Genomic DNA, 18,204 nt, shown 5'->3' on the forward strand with positions numbered 1-18,204 from the left:
TAATCAAATAAGTACTTCAGATATGGTACTATATCCCAACCCATTGTCTTTAGCATATCCCCAGAAGTCTTATCGATTCCAGCCGCTTTTCTAGTTTTCAACTTTTGTATCTTATTGTAAATGTCATTGTTATCATATGTAAATGTTAATACTTCTTTAGCCTTAGGCTCCTCCACTATCTGGACATTATCCTTGTAACCAACAATCTTTACGTACTGCTGACTGAATACTTCTGCCGTTTGAAGATCCTCACACACTCCCCTTGTTCATTAATTATTCCTGGAATGTCCTTCTTGGAACCTGTTTCTGCCTGAAAATGCCTATACATACCCTTCCATTTTTCACTAAAATTTGTATGACTGCCAATTATGCTTGCCATCATGTTATCCTTAGCTGCCTTCTTTGCTAGATTCAATTTTCTAGTAAGTTCCTTCAATTTCTCCTTACTTCCACAGCCATTTCTAACTCTGTTTCTTTCCAGTCTGCACCTCCTTCTTAGTCTCTTTATTTCTCTATTATAATAAGGTGGGTCTTTACCATTCCTTACCTCATGGTTTCCAGGCACTCTAAATTATAATTGTTCATGCGAGTTCATTGAAAAAGCTAGCATCCCTCCGCTCCCAGTACAGTCGAGAATTGCAAAAAGTTCAGAAAAGTTGGAAGTCGGGGGTAGGTGCGGGCGAAGTTTATACTTCAAAGTGTCTTGTTCTTGAAGCAATGAGCATGATGAGGGGAGGAAATGTGCCTAATAAAACTGCATTTCTAAATCATAACAAGAAGCATCAGTGGTATTAACAAAGGCCAAATCCTCTTCATCTGAGTCTATTGTCCTTGTATGAAAATACTAGACACCCCCTAAATGTATTACTACAAATTGATATAATGGACTACCTGTATATAAAAAGGAAAGTCAAGTTTAACATGTTTATTAACTGTGGACACAATGTTAAATGAAACAGTATTTAACATTTAACATGTTGATGGTGTCACCAGTTAGCAGTTAACATCTTGTTAAATGTTAATCAGTGGAGATCAGCCTTAACAGTAGATAGTATGCCAAACTCAAATGGTAGGCATGTAAGATTGTTATAGATAGGAATGCATTACTGTAATTGTCTGAACAGTGTAGTGAAAGTCCGTGGTTGCAGGAAGAATATTGTCAACGATTGATGTCTGTGTGCAAATTTTAAGTTGAGGAGAGTTTTCTACCAGGGAAGTTTTTCACTTGAATGCAAGTGAATGAAAGCGACGAGATTCAGGTAAATAATGATTTCATAACGAGTATTGTTGGTGATTTGGCCTGCTCAGGCCATGTACCACCTACGTTTACAGCTGATGACTGCTGTCTCAGACTGTTGGCTCAGAAGAAATATGAGCCAAATGTCTCAAGACTTGATGTGGCTTTTATGTTGGATAGAGGACATTATGTGTTCAATCACACTGTTAGAAACAAGATGCCTTTTTTTGTTTTTCTGACAGTCATATTGAGGTCCAGGTCTTATTTCTCAATACTATGCAACCGACTATGGCCTTACAGATGGGCAAGAAATGTTGAATAACTCCCCAGAATTGCTCTTTGCCAGTGGCTATTATGTATATTTTAATTCAATGATAGCAGATAATGTGGAATGTGGGAATGCCTTACATCTTGGACACTGTGCTCGATGTGTGCTTATTGACGTTTGTAGGTATGTTACACAGGATCATCATAGACCTCTCGTGGATTTTAAGTGCTACTCTGTGTGTGTGTTTTTTTTTTTTTTTTGCCAATAAAAGATGAATCCATGTGGCTGTCATTTCAAACATGAAACCACTTTGTTTGGTACTAATAATGTTACTTGCTTTATATCCTACTAAGTACTTTTACGGTTTTCATTGACGTTGAGGTGCCGGAATTTAGTCCCGCAGGAGTTCTTTTATGTGCCAGTAAATCTACCGACGTGAGGCTGACGTATTTGAGCACCTTCATATACCATCGAATTGAGCCAGGATCAAACCTGCCAAGTTGGTGTCAGAAGGCCAGCGCCTCAACTGTCTTTGCCACTCATCCCGGCTGGTTGGTATTGTATATGGCAGAAAGGGTGTAGTCCAGTAACCACACTCTGGTTGTCTGCAAAAATTGTTCTGCCGATGTCTCATTCGTCCTTCCCTTAGACAAGATAACAGGAAACAAGGAGCTTAAGTTTCCTGCTTTTTGTTTTGTATTTTCGCTGGAAGCACCACAACCAAGCTGTAGGCACACAGAAATTACTTCTGCCCATTGAACTTGTTTCGAAGTATCCAAAGCCGTGAGTCAAAAGTCTTCATCACTTACATTGCACCCTGCTCTTCTCTCTTCAGTGAAATGAGCATACAAATTTTTATATAGCAATTTTTTATGTTCATCAGGATTTAGCAACATACTTTCCAGCTGTTTCTTCCAATGTACTGTTGCTGCAATGATGTCATCAAGCAGAACTTCAAACATGGGAGAAAGAAAGCTTCCTTTTGCCCGCTTCCTTAAGCCATATGGATACAGCTCATCATTTGTAATCTGATAGGGTGGATCATGGGAGACTACTGGCAAAAATGAGTGCAATTGGACTAGACAAAAGAGTGACTGAATGGGTTGCTATATTTCTAGAAAATAGATCTCAGAGAGTTAGAGTAGGTGAAGCTTTGTCTGACCCTGTAATAGTTCAGAGGGGAGTTCCTCAGGGCAGTGTTATCGGACCTTTATGTTTTCTTATATATATAAATGATATGAGTAAAGGAGTGAAATCGGAGGTAAGGCTTTTTGCGGATGATATTCTCTATAGAGTGTTAAATAAGTTACAAGATTGTGAGCAACTGCAACGTGACCTCGAAAATGTTGTGAGATGGACAGCAGGCAATGGTATGATGATAAACGGGGTTAAAGGTCAGGTTGTGAGTTTCACAAATAGGAAAAGTCCTCTCAGTTTTAATTACTGCGTTGATGGGGTGAAAGTTCCTTTTGGGGATCATTGTAAGTATCTAGGTGTTAATATAAGGAAAGATCTTCATTGGGGTAATCACATAAATGGGATTGTAAATAAAGGGTACCGATCTCTGCACATGGTTATGAGGGTGTTTAGGGGTTGTAGTAAGGATGTAAAGGAGAGTGCATATAAGTCTCTGGTAAGACCCCAACTAGAGTATGGTTCCAGTGTATGGGACCCTCACCAGGATTACCTGATTCAAGAACTGGAAAAAATCCAAAGAAAAGCAGCTCGATTTGTTCTGAGTGATTTCCGACAAAAGAGTAGCGTTACAAAAATGTTGCAATGTTTGGGTTGGGAAGAATTGAGAGAAAGAAGAGGAGCTGCTCGACTAAGTGGTATGTTATAGATGTTGATTCCCATAGGGAATCTGAAAAAGTGTCTCATAGTGCATTGGCACTGCCGGTGGCTGCAATTGGCCTACGCAGTGGCCTCCACGGTATGCACTAGCCAGCGTCTTGGTAGGTGTGCTAGGTACCAACTGATGAGCCCAGCCTAGCACACGAGGGCGAAACGCTGGCAACCAGGAATGAGTTAGCTGGAAAATTTATAATGTCCAATAACGGACCATTTATATTGGTATTATAAGTGGTATGTTCCGAGCTGTCAGCGGAGAGATGGCGTGGAATGACATTAGTAGACGAATAAGTTTGAATGGCGTTTATAAAAGTAGGAAAGATCACAATATGAAGATAAAGTTGGAATTCAAGAGGACAAACTGGGGCAAATATTCATTTATAGGAAGGGGAGTTAGGGATTGGAATAACTTACCAAGGGAGATGTTCAATACATTTCCAATTTCTTTGAAATCATTTCGGAAAAGGCTAGGAAAACAACAGATAGGGAATCTGCCACTTGGGCAACTGCCCTAAATGCAGATCAGTATTGATTGATTGATTGATTGATTGATTGATTGATTGATTGATTGATTGATTGATTAAATCTGTACTAACATATGCCTTTACTTTTTTTTCCTCTCTTGACTACACACGTAACTGGAACTCGTGGACTTGCATGATGAGCATTTGGAAGGTTGGTTGTAATTTCTGCTGACAAGCATTCGATACCACTATTTTCAGTATCATGTATGTCTACACATGTATCAGAGATGATGATGACATACTGACCCGTTTCCCTTTCCTTTATGTTTATTTTGCATAAGGAAGCAGTACTTTTTTTTTTCTTCAGGAAAAATGCAATGCAGTCATGCAGATTTATGGGATTCATTACTTCTTTGTCAAAGGAATACTTTGTAACTGACCAGTGTTCAGAATGAACCTATAATCAGGGGGAAGAGAGCAGACAAATGGCTCACAAGTATGGTGATTAATGCAGCTTACCTCTTGTTTGCGCACACCTTACGAGGGATGCATATACTAATTGATACAACTGTATGCATCTTATTCTGCTCTTTTCTACATATTACAATGTTGATTTCTTCCAGTTGAAACTCACAGCTAATTTTTATTTTGTGATCATTTCATGGTACGTAGATTATATCAGCATAATTTCAGGTAAGTTGCAATCTGATCTCACTTCCTAATGCCATGTGATTTTGGAGATGAAAGCCTCAGCCGAGGTTGGATCAGAACTCAAACCTCAGCCTTTGGCGTGGGAAGCTTGTCAGTCAGCAGATGAAACTAAATGCTGCCACAGAGCTGCTTACAAATAGAGTTCATGGAGGCATTGAGAAAATTCACGGGGACTTGTGGACTGATTTAAAAAAAATGCTATTTGCTTTACGTCGCACCAACACCGATGGGTCTTATCACAACGATGGGATAGGAAAGGCCTGGGAATGGGAAGAAAGCGGCCGTGGCCTTAATTAAGGTACAGCCCGAGCATTTGCCTTTATGTGAAAATGCGAAACCATGGAAACCATTTTCATGGCTGCTGACTATTAGATTGAATGCTGTAAAACATAACAGTCTTTAGAGAAGATGTATTGAATGGTTTGATGACTTTGTGAATGATTTGCAAAGATGTATATTGGAAAAGGAGAACATGCTGTTGTCTAGAGAGATGTGAAGTAGCAATAGGTGGTAGTTGCAGTAAGGATGTAAAAGGGAGGTCGTATAAGTCTCTGTTAAGATCCCAATTGGAGTACGGTTCCAGTGTATGGATTACTTAATTGAACTCCTAATATGGAAAGAATGATATAATCTGTACAGAAATGTTTTCTCTTTTGGTTTGTTGAGCATAAATTAGTACCAGTGTGTTACACATAAATTAGGTCCCCGTTTTTTTGTGTGTTGTCATGAACTTCATTATAGGTGATGGAAAAGATCAGTTAGACCGACAGTATGGGGAATGGAGGAGTGTTAAAATTCTGAGAAAAAGGAAGCCTGCTACTGATCTTGAAGAATAGAAAAAGGAACTGCATAGGGAACATTTTTTTTTTTTTTTTTTTTTTTTTTTTTTTTTTTTTTTTTTTTGCTATTTGTTTTATGTCGCACCGACACAGATAGGTCTTATGGCGACGATGGGAGAGGAAAGGCTTAGGAATGGGAAGGAAGCAGCCGTGGCCTTAATTAAGGTACAGCCCCAGCATTTGCCTGGTGTGAAAATGGGGAACCACGGAAAACCATCTTTAGGGCTGCCGACAGTGGGGTTCGAACCCACTATCTCCCGAATACTGGACACTGACCGCATTTAAGCGACTGCAGCTATCGACTTGGTAGGGAACATTAAGAACAGTATACTTGCTAATGGAGGTACTTAAGGGAGGGATTAGTACCGGGTAAGGGAATCAAAGAAGGAAGAAAATACCAGATGTTAGATGGTATAAGCAGAACAGGAAAAGAAGGAATGAAGAAGGAGGTAGAGAAGAATGGAGGATGATCGAGTGGAAACCTGCTGCTAGGCAGAATACTAAATAATGATGATGATTGATGATGCACTCTTGAGTGAGTACATTGGAAATGATGAAATGAAAACAAGGAAAAGGAAGACAGTCATGTTGACTAGAGGAAGAAGAGAATGGAGGGTACTATAAATATTGTGGACAAGACCATGGAATTGTGGAAACTTTCAAGTACTTGGGAAGTAAATTGATGCAGGATTGGATATGGTGTGAAGAAATTGATCTGGAAGAAAGAAGTGTAAAGAGGTGACATACGAGATTTATTATTTATTATTTTCTCCATACTCTCATGCAGTAGAGACCTGGACACTGACAGAAGAAAGTAGGAGAGTAATATTCAGGTCAGTGAGATCACATTTTTATGAAGCATGGTGGTAAAGACAAGAAAGGGCAGGTTAAGAAATGAGGATGTGAGGAACAAAATCAGAGTAGAAAATTTTTCGACTGACTAGAGAGAAATAAATACCAGTAGTTTGGCCATGGAAGAGGGGAGGATTAAAGGAAAGAAAACAAGAGGTGGTTGACTCAGTCAGATACAGCGTATATAAGGAACATGGACTGAAACAACAATGGTGTTTGGGTAGAAGATCGACAGGTGTCATTATCTCGAACCAGCTGATGGAAAACTGTTTTTGATGTTTGTTTTTCTGTTATTTTTCTTCTCAGTTCACTTCCTGATTTTCTTCTTTCTCATTTTCTTTTTTGTGTGTGAGTTTATATTGCCATTATTTATCTGTTTTTCTTTTTAGGCGCTTGTGGGAATAGCCTTTTCAATAGGCTTCATTATTGGACCTGTTATTGGTGCAGGGTTTTCCTCCTGGTCACGTAATCAAATAGGTGACTGGTACATTTATCCTGCTGGTTTTGCCCTTACTCTAGGGATAATAAATGTGCTTTTTGTGGCACTCATGCTGCCTGAATCATTACCCCGGGTGAGTTTAAGATTACAAAATTAAATTTATCATGTTGAATAATGAGTGTTGTATGCTTCTTGTCACAATGTAAATGTTGGCTTGCAGTATGTGATTTTTGTTGTGAACATCATCTTGTATAAATGATTGCTGGCTGTGTTAAGAAAGAATTTATGATGGCAGAGAGTTCTGGTATGGTTTTTAACCCATGAGAAGTCACATTATGTTTGTGTTTGCTATCTACTATTCATAGATCTCCAATAACTCTGTAACATGATTTCTTTTGCTCCCTTTGCCAATTTGCTTATTATTCAGCCAATGAGCTGTATTTAACAATTCACTAAACTACATAAATTAACATTACACATTACATGAAAAGGCCTACTTAATGAACAGTCCAGGTAACAATGTTGAAAATTTCTATTAAATTACATACCAAACAAGCACTGAAAATGAAATGAAATATCTCATTTTAGCATGCAAGATTCCAGAGCAACAAGGACATTTTGAGCTTGGGTAATTGATAATGACAGGTGTTACCATTTCTTCCTTCTTGCCCATCCTCTGCCAGCAATAGGATTTGTAAAATCATTACATTTTGTTTCAACATTTTCACTAGTGCTCTCAGGTGGCTGGGGTTTACTCTAGCACATTCAACCTCTGGATGGTAGGCTTTTCACCTGCACAAGAACCGTGTCTAGATCCCCACCCATGATATGATGTGTCGCCTGTATTCTGCATGATGCCAATTTTAACACATTTATGGTCTCTTCCCTGCTGTGAAACTTCTTCCGGGTTAAACTTTTGAACTCTGTCATTGTAGGCCTAATGGTTATTGTTCAACCTACACTTAAACTACTGTATGTTGATTTTGTTTTAACTCCTCTTACTGTATTGTATTGTTTTATTTTATTATGGGAGTCGATGACCTTAGATGTTAGGCCCCTTTAAACAACAAACATCATTATTATTTTATCATGCAAGTTAGCAGAACAATACAGCAGAATAGGAATTCTGAAACTATACTGGTGCTTGTTATGCTAATGTCGGTAGTATCCAAACATGACATAAAAATACTGAACATTAATTCTTTTTTGCTCACAGAACTCAAAACCAAAAAATATCTGTGCTCCTATTCTGCCATCCTAAGTAAATTTGATGTATTCACAAAGATGCACACAAAATGCTGTCATTTGCATACATTAATTTATTTACAACTTCACATTAAACACACACATCAACAAACCACCATTTTTAACAACTGCCTATCACGAAGCACAGGGAGACTGCAACCACTGCATGTCACTACCAACAGTACAAAACCAATTCACATACTTCAAACACGACTTCTACACACATCTCATCAAAACAACTCCTGTTAAACGATAACTCGACTCCACCATCAAGACTGCTTCCTTATATATGTTGCCTGGCCAGGTTTCTAGAAAGATATGTCACAGCATATCTTCTCGTAAATTCTAGAGTGCCTATATTATAGTTATAATGTAAAGAACATTCTACAACCACCTAGTGTCAAAGATACTTTATTCTGGATGTTACAGTGTGTTGCACAATGTTACTGTGGATTATACAGGTAATAACAATTTATGTACTAGTAATTAGAGGTTCTTACATTAACTAAACTCGTATAAATATATACAGCACATGTTTCATGACATAACCTCACAAATAATATGATCGTCCGACTATGTAAATAATACTAATTAGTAGATGTAAACACTTCATAGCCATACCTCACAAGTAATAATAATAATAATAATAATAATAATAATAATAATAATAATAATAATAATAATAATAATAATAATAATAATTCAAGGTCGATACTTGTATTATCTACCCATGGATTAAAAAATATTGTTTTGAAGTTATATCAGTCTATTACACTTGCATCAAATTCAACTCCTATGTAAATTCTATGTTTCGATTTCAGGTCTTTTAGCAGTGGTTTTCATTGATTTTTCAGATCCAGATTAACATATCTACATCCAAACTAGAGATAGCAGCGGCATTTTGTTTGTACAAAATCGCTAATAACTTAACACTTTTGTTTTTGTTAATATATTCACTCCCAGCTGTCTCCGCTGGTATTTAATCATGCAGGCCAACGATTTTTGGATGCCACCATGACTCACTAGGGAACATGTAACACATGGCTTTAACTTAGTATCTCTCCTATACTGTAAACCCTAAAAATCAGTACATACCTTTACAAGATCTAGTACTTTTTTTTTTACTTACCGGGCGAGTTGGCCGTGCGTGTAGAGGCGCGCGGCTGTGAGCTTGCATCCGGGAGATAGTAGGTTCGAATCCCACTATCGGCAGCCCTGAAAATGGTTTTCCGTGTTTTCCCATTTTCACACCAGGCAAATGCTGGGGCTGTACCTTAATTAAGGCCACAGCCGCTTCCTTCCAACTCCTAGGCCTTTCCTATCCCATCGTCGCCATAAGACCTATCTGTGTCGGTGCGACGTAAAGCCCCTAGCAAAAAAAATTTTTACTTGCCATGACTATTCATTATGTCACTCAGCGCTATTTGAATTCCAACCATGCACTACAGAGATCTCAGAACTGCCACATGTTTATTTAGATCAGACATCCCACAATGCAGTAAATTACTCCAAGCTTTAGTAAAACGTTCATCTCCCTGTTGTCTACTGGCAAACTGATCTACTGTGTCATCTGACATACATTTGAATGTAAAAAATTGGTGCGAATTCAGATGTGGGAGTGAATGTGTAAAGAAGGAAGTTATACTCTTTTCTGCTGAATACTAATTATAACACCTATAACACTATAACATGAAGCCTCCGTGGCTCAGGCGGCAGCGTGCCGGCCTCTCACCGCTGGATACTGTGGTTCATATCCCAGTCACTCCATGTGAGAGTTGTGCAGGACAAAGCGGAGGTGGGACAGGTTTTTCTCCAGGTACTCCTGTTTTCCCTGTCATCTTTCATTCCAGCAACACACTCCACTATCATTTCATTTACAGTAATCTGTCAGTCATTAATCTTTGCCCCAGAGGAGTGGGACGGGCCTTGGCAGCCGGCACAACTCCTATCCTCGCCGCAAGTTGGGGGCTTCATTCATCCCATCCCTGACCTGGTCATTGACTGGAAAACAGTTTGTAGATACCCATTTTTCAACACTATAACATACCTGTAAAATAACCCACACTATTAAACAAAGAATACTCCTTGTGGATGGCGGATGCAGATGAAGAATACACCCATGGTATCCCCTACCTGTCGTAAGAGGTGACTAAAAGGGGCAACCAAGAGATGATCAAATTAGAACCATGGGACTACTTATAATTAGTACCATCACGCAGGGAAAACCATGGGTCGCTTTTACTTGCGCGTAGAACCACTATGTTAGGTACACAGTAGGTTTGTGATTAGTTGCGACAGTGTGTGCTTCCAGCTGGGTTTTACATTACCTGTGATTAGTACCCACTATGTGAGGAACACCACGGAATAGTATGAGTCCCTGTGTTTAGTACACTTATGTGAGGAAGACCATAGGTTTGCATTGCCTGTAAATGGTGCCGCAATGTGAGAAACACCATAGGTCTGTGTTACATGTGTGCATTACATTATCTTTGAGTAGTACCATAATGTGTGGAATACCGCAAGTCGGCGCTAGTTTTGATTAGTACCGCAACATGACAAGTACCATGATTCTACTATCCTAGCGATAAGTACCATTATGAGGGGCCGATGACCTGGATTTTGGACCCCTTTAGACTACAAGCATCATCGATTCAGTATTGTGCTTTAGAAGCAGTTCCTTGGTCAGTAATACTATTGTTTAATGCTAGTTTCTGGGAATCTGGGGGCATTGCGGGTCGGATCCACTGATCGTTTTAAATTCATATCCATCCATTCATTATTCATCCTCATGTTTTGAATTCTGGTCAGTGGAGGCTTTTGGAGTTTTAAATTGTCATTACATCTCGTTTCATTTCGTACCATTAGGGTCCAATGATCGAGATGTTAGGCTCTTTTAAACAAGCATCATCATCTAAACAAAGAATGACAGGTTTCCTTCTTGAAAGAACATCTTCATATTCTATCAATATCACTTTTTAAAAATTGATGAAGATTGTTTAGAAATGTAGAAACATTTGTGTATAAATTGTGTTTTACCCTTTAATATTTGAAAATTAGAAGTGCTCCTTCCTAGTCCAACAGAGTGCGAGGTTGTGTAATACTCCGTCATTGGCCAGCTGGCTAGTTTCTTGCTAACTTCCATTATGTTGTGGTCCGGAGATGTCAATGGCTACTTTGAATCATACTTTTAGCTTTATTGTTAATGTTGTTCTTTTTGTTGTTATTTATTGTGTATTAGGGATTAAATGTAAGTTAATGATCGTGATGAAATGGAAGTATCAAATTGAATTAAATAGTATCTTTTAAGACATTATTTTTGTTGTTGTTCGGTCATCAGTCCATGGACTAGTTTGGTTCAGCTCTCCATGCCACCCTACCCTGTGCTATCCTTCTCATTTCTACGTAACTATTACATCCTATATTTGCTCTAATATTCGTACCTTGGTGTACTCCTAGTGTTTTTACCACCTACACTTCCCTCAAAAACTAACTGAACAAGACCTGGATGTCTTAAGATGTGCCCTATCATTCTGTCTCTTCTTCTTGTCAAATTTAGCCAAATCAATCTCCTCTTACCAATTTGATTCAGTATCTCTTCATTTGTGATTCAGTCTATCCACCTCACTTTCAGCATTCTTCTGTAACACCACATTTCAAAAGCTTTTATTCTCTTTCTTTCTGAGCTAGTTATCATTCTTGTTTCACTTCCATACAATGCCACGCTCCAGACAAAACTCTTCAAAAACATCTTTCTAATTCCTGTGTTAGTGTTCAAGGTGAGCAAATTTCTTTTCTTAAGAAAGGCCTTCCTTGCTTGTGCTAGTCTGCATCTTATGTCCTCCTTACTTCTGCCATCATTAGTTATTGTACTACCCAAGTAACAATATTCATCTACTGCCTTTAGGACTTCATTTCTTAATCTAATTTTACCTGCATCATCTAACTTCATTCGACTGCACTCTATTACTTTTGTGTTGGACTTAATTTTCATCTTGTACTCCTAACCCAAGACTTCATCCATACCATTCAGCAGCTTCTCGAGATCTTCTGCAGACTCAGATAACAGTATTATCGGCAAATCTCAGGGTTTTGATTTCCTCTCCTTGGATTGTGATTCCCTTTCCATATTCCTCTTTGATTTCCATTACAGCCTGTTCCATATAAACATTGAAAAGGAGGGCAGACAAACTGCAGCCTTGCCTCACTCTTTTCTGGATTGTTGCTTCTCTTTCAAAGCCCTCGATTCTTATTACTGCAGACTGATTTTTGTTCAGATTGTAGAAAAATCTTCATTCTCGATATCTGATCTCGATCGCCTTCAGAATCTCAAATAGCTTGGTCCAATCAACATTATCAAATGCCTTTTCTAGATCTATGAACACAACATGTACCTTGGGCTTGTCCTTCTTAATTTGATCTTCTAAGATCAGACATAAGTTCAGGATTGCTTCACGTGTTCCTACATTTCTTCTGAAGCCAAATTGATCTTCTCCCAACTCAGTTGCAACTTGCCTTTCCATTCTTCTGTAAGTATGTGTTAAAATTTTGCAGGCGTGAGATACTGAACTAATGATGCGGTAGTTTTCACACTTGTCTGCACTAGCTTTCTTGGGAATAGGTATAACAACATTCTACCAAAAATCGTATGGCACTTCTGTATCATACAACTTACACACTAATAGGAATAATCTCACCATGCTGGTTTATCCTAAGGCAGTCGGTAATTGTGAGGTTATGTCATTGATTTCACGTGCCTTGTACTTATTCAGGTCTCTGAAAGCTCACAAATTCTGACCTTAAAATTGGGTCTCCCATTTAATCCTCAACAGCCTCTTCTTGTTCCTGAACCATATCATCTACTTCTTTACCTTGATGATACTACTGCTGGAAATGTTCCTGCCATATTTCTGCCTTGTCTTCTTTCGCTAGAAGTGATTTTCCATCCGAGCTCTTAATAGTCATACACCATGCTTTCCTTTCTCCAAAGGTTTCCATGATTTTCCTGTATGTACCATCTACCTTTCCTTGGATTGTACAACATTAACCATCCTTACACTTCTCTTTCAGCCATTCTTCCTTAGCTGTCCTTCACTTCCTATTTACTTCAGGATATTAAGAGAGTGGAACAGTAGACCTTAGAGCATGGCTTTTCATTTTCAATTTCAAAGACCTCTGTTGTTCACTTCTGCTGGAAGCGCATTCTTCACTCTCATCCTGAGATTTATTTAGGGGCTGGGAAGTTGCTCTTCCTGTGGTTGACTCAGATTTCTTGGGGCTGCTTTTCAATAGCAAATTATTGTGGGAACCATATATGCATCAGATGAAGTTAAATGCGTTCAGGAGCTAAATACCGAGCGAGTTGGCCATGCGGTTAGGAGGGCGCGGCTGTGAGCTTGCATCCGGGAGATAGTGGGTTCGAATCTCACTGTCAGCAGCCCTGAAGATGTTTTTCCGTGGTTTCCCATTTTCACACCGGGCAAATGCTGGGGCTACCTTAATTAAGGCCACGGCCGCTTCCTTCCAACTCCTAGGCCTTTTCTATCCCATCGTCGCCGTAAGACCTATCTGTGTCGGTGCAACGTAAAGCCCTTCGTACAGTATTATAGAGCACATATTTTATCTAGATCAGACTGTGGCAGTGCAGCATATGAAAGAAAAGCGTTCTTGTGCAATTCAACAGCATCCACCACAGTGGAGTTAGGTTGGCACCAGGTACATTTTGTACAAGCCCCCTATCTAGCCTGCTGTCTGAATCTGGTGTGCCGCCTTTGCACCTGAGATGTCAGCAAACGCTGTTGTCTTACGCTACAGATTTGCGTGCCGGGCTGAGTGGCTCAGACGGTTGAGGTTCTGGCCTACTGACCCCAGCTTGGCAGGTTCGATCCTGTCTCAGCCCGGTGATATTTGAAGGTGCTCAAATACGTCAGCCTCATGTCGGTAGATTTACTGGCACATAAAAGAACTCCTGTGGGACTAAATTCTGGCACCTCGGCGTCTCCAAAAACCGTAAAAGTAGTCAGTGGGACGTAAAGCAAATAACATTATTATTATTATTATTATTATTATTATTATTATTATTATTATTATTATTATTATTATTATTATTATTATTATTACAGATTTGCATCAGATGCTACTTCACTCAAGCTATCCCTGCATATTCCACAATCAAACCTGTTGGGTGTATGCTGCTTATCCACGAGCAGTGCAGCCGGTTGGTATACGCTTGGATAGCAGTAATAGTTTGTTTGATGTACCTTCAGTTCGTTGTCTTGTTAGATGACCAAGTAAGGTACCTCCATGGTTAATATGACGAACTGAAATCATCCCAGGTCTGCACACTAGGTCACTTAAAGTGAGCATGGATCCCTCCATTTATCAAAGGCTCTTCCTGTCCATAGTTATGCAGTATCCAGGTTCAGTAGCTATTTATATGAATGGTTAGAGATCTGAAGCAAAATTAGGCTGTGCGTTCGTTATTGTTAATAAGAGGTTTGTTTTTCCTCTACTGGAAACCTGTAGCATGTATACAGCAGTGCTTTATGCTATCCTTGAAGATCTGCGGTACACGCTCATTACATCTACTGATGCATGTTTCCTATGGCACCCTCTGGTGCAGTGGATCCAGGACCTGTGGCCGGGTGTTGGAGAGTCATGTTTTTGTGGTCCCATAGCCACATGGGTGTAGCTGGAAATGAGTCGGCTGATAGCCCCCATTTGTGTACTTGCGGCATTCAGCTGACTGTAATATACATCCCTACGGAGTGCGCGGACCTGGCCAATTTGTGCTGTAGTCTAACACATCCGAGTACCATCTTCCTCATTCTGTGAGATGACAAGCAATCAGTAGACCTCTTTCGTCTGTTTTATGAGGGTAGTGACCTGTTTTATCGTGTTTAAAAGTGAATTTTTTATTTGGTTTTTATTTTATTGTTAACTGCTTTTTTATTCTGTTCTGTTTTAGTCTGTCTTCATGTATTTTTAATGTGTGTTTAAAACTTTCAATTTGATGAAATATATGAACCGCTAGAGTGAAAATTTCTCACTGAGACTATGTACAAGTAAGGCTATCATGTAACTTCCCAGCATGCTTCGAATGTTGTAACCAAGTCTCCTGGACGTATGGGAGTAATAACTCCTACTTCCATTTGACAGACCAAGAAGTTCTTGGATACTACTTGGCGATTGTAATGGAATTTGATGGGGGTACTATTGTTATTATTAATGAGGCTTATGGAAGGAAGAAAGTAGAATTGTCTGAGTCAGGAAAGACAGTGCGTTTAGATATGATGTATGTTTATGGTATTCAGTTAAGAGCTGATAACAATGATGAGATATCAGATTATAAGGTGTCCTTAACTCATGTGAAAAAGGGAGGGGTAGAGTGTTGGGTGAGATTATTAATCTGGAAGACCGTAATATGCAACAGTTCAACAATAATAAAGGTGTTTTAATTTGTTCCACCTATTCAATACTTATATTTTCACTTATAGTGGTTACATAAATAGATTCTTAGTTACATGGGACATGTTTTGTCCTCAATTAAGGGCATCTTCAGCCTAAACACAATCATCAACAATACAACTAAATTAAAAGTGGAAGTTAAAAGTTTAGTCAGTTATTAAAATTTGGAACATAAAAATGTGAAAAGTGATATAATATATAAATATGCTAATGAAAAACTGTCTTATGATTAAACCATAATCTTGTTGGAGACTAAAACTTCTTCTATTAAAATTCTAATTAAAAACAGTTCATATAAAATATTAGTGGAAAACCAAAGTGATAATAATATAAAGCCAACGACATGAGGGCGTGAACACAAGCATAAACTTGATTGTCATGAATACAATCTTTCCAAGGCCGCTGATGAAATTCGTCAGCAAGTGAGACAGAAGCATCTTTTAATTTAGTTGTATTGTTGATGATTGTGTTTAGGCTGAAGATGCCCTTAATTGAGGGCGAAACATGTCCCATGTAACTAAGAATCTATTTATGTAACCACTATAAGTGAAAATATAAGTATTGAATAGGTGGAACAAATTAAAACACCTTTATTATTGTTGAACTGTAAAAATTTTCAATACGGACCTAAAATGAGGTTTATAACATGTAATGTAACATGCAACAGTGTCGGTTAGGTGCATGAAGGGTGTGGGTAAATTTAACTGTTGCAGGAATTAGGATAAGAATTGTCTCATGTGAGGGAGCAGGTAAGAAAAGGGGAAGATTGATCTACATATGAAAGATATAAGAGCCTCTAAACATTCTTTCTCTGCAAATCTTTGAAACTGTGCAGAAATTCCTTCATATGAAGACTTTTTTTTTTTTCCCTAATGGATAGGCATAGATCAGTCAAAAGTAGTGTGGGTGGAATGGCACAAGGAAGTGATGTCATTTTGATAATGGTAACTCCTGGTCAGTCCACAAGATTATCACAGGCAATAAAAGTTGGATATGTCTGTACAACCTGGAATGAGAGAGGCAATTGGCATTATGAATCTTCCCAAATGACAGTTTCCCTGTCGGAGTCAACCAATGATGGAACGTGGGTTAGAAGATAATTACAAATTTCTTTTCTGTTATTTGTCATATTCCGACTAGTCCTCTGCTGGAACAAAAACTTTCACTCTCAACTTGTTACCACAGTTTGGCTCTGCAAAATCTTCGGAGTATTGACAGAAGACCGAATTCCAGGTTGCAAGAATTGCTGCTTCAACACTACATGTATGAGCTCACATTTAATAAAGGGTGCAGCTGGCGGCGAGCCATCCATCATTTCAAACATTGAAAGAATAACTATGGAGCTCATGGTTCAGAAGTGCAGAAAAAGCTGTTGCATCCTGTGAAGAAGCATGGATTAGGTACTTCCATGATTGGTTCCAGACCGGGACATGCTAACAGAGTGGTGTTGTCAGTGACTTCTCGCTAAAGTGGCTCTGGTTTGAATCCGGACCAGTGCATGTGGGATGTCTGAAATGGAAATTCATGACCCTGTGGCATGGATTCAATGCAAAACTGGAGGTTCCATGCTATGGTCACGAGGTTAACAGTCATATAAAACTCCAAAGTGGCTTTGCATTCTTTTGGTTGCCAAGGTTGCAACTTCGAATCGATAGTGAGGGAGACTACATTGGAAAAAAAATTAAATTTGTTGATGAGTTACTAGCCCTACCTTTTACTAAATAGAATTCAGAAAATTGTTACTTTCGTAGAATATGTGACTCATGTAGTGCGCTGTATGTCAGTATAAAATATTGGAGAATTTATCTTGCAGAGCACTGAAGAAGCTGTCACGTGAGTCAGCCCAAAAAATCAACAGCAGCTGAACGTGCCTTTGATGGAATTCATAAAACGGTAAAACCTCGTTAAGACGTTTCTGCGGGGGACAGGAGAAAGAATGTATTAAGCAAGAATTCCGTACTAATGAATACACAAATAAAAGTTATCTAACAGGGATGTGGAGACACTGGATGCAATTTTTTTCCAAGATGAGGGCATTTTATATCGTGAATCCACGGTTACAGTGAAAACTATATCTACCATTTCTCAAGATGGGAGGAGAGTATTGAGAGACTTCAAAAACATGAGAGAATAGGTATGAAAACCTTTTCTGCTGAGGCTTATAAAATAACAGTGCACTAAAAGGTGAAAAAACAAAAAAAAAATGTTGGTAGAAGCCTTTTATTTCGGACCAGTGAGTTATTACATTATTTCATGGTCACACTCTTAGATAATGAATTGGAGATTACATTCGACCCTGTATGACTGCGAGAGAATTACTTTGGCCACCATTTTGAATCTGACAGAACTTCGACCAACTCGAGTGATTGAGTCAAATTAAAATGTGCGAGTTTCAACATTCATGCCACCTCTGCATGCTTCAAGATGCAGTTGCGAGTCCACTTTCTGACAGATTTTAATTTTGTCTTCATTAGTAAAGAATTTCACGACTTCTTCCTTATCCATAACTAGACTATCACAAGACATATGCACAACACTAGTCAACTTCACATGATTATGTTCCTAATCCAGATGTAGGCTATCATGCGACAAATACTCATTACCAAACACTGTACCACTCAAGACAAAATCAGTTTCTAATTCTGAATGGAATTTAAGCATTAAATTTCATGGTTGGGCCCGTATTGATGGACATGACTTATTTTTTTACAAAACCTTTAGTTTATTATCCACCTAATCAATACAGTCTACTCTCAAACAGTACTAGTTTCGACCGTACATAACAGTCATCCTCAGCTTTTAATCGTAAAGGTAGAATTAGGACATAGTGATGT

General features: G+C 38.7%; 1 protein-coding gene across 5 annotated transcripts in view; it reads left to right on the forward strand.

The window, feature by feature from the left end:
* rtet (major facilitator superfamily domain-containing protein rtet) overlaps window positions 1–18,204 on the forward strand; it is a 294,106-nt gene that overhangs the window by 125,010 nt on the left and 150,892 nt on the right. For all 5 annotated transcript variants that reach the window (XM_067140241.2, XM_067140242.2, XM_068226066.1 and 2 more), the window contains one exon: window positions 6,612–6,794. In XM_067140241.2, the coding sequence (XP_066996342.2) occupies window positions 6,612–6,794 (183 nt within the window). The remainder of the gene's footprint in view (window positions 1–6,611; window positions 6,795–18,204) is intronic.

The sequence above is a fragment of the Anabrus simplex genome, chromosome 2, assembly GCF_040414725.1.
Source record: "Anabrus simplex isolate iqAnaSimp1 chromosome 2, ASM4041472v1, whole genome shotgun sequence".
In the NCBI taxonomy this organism is placed as follows: Eukaryota; Metazoa; Arthropoda; class Insecta; order Orthoptera; family Tettigoniidae; genus Anabrus; species Anabrus simplex.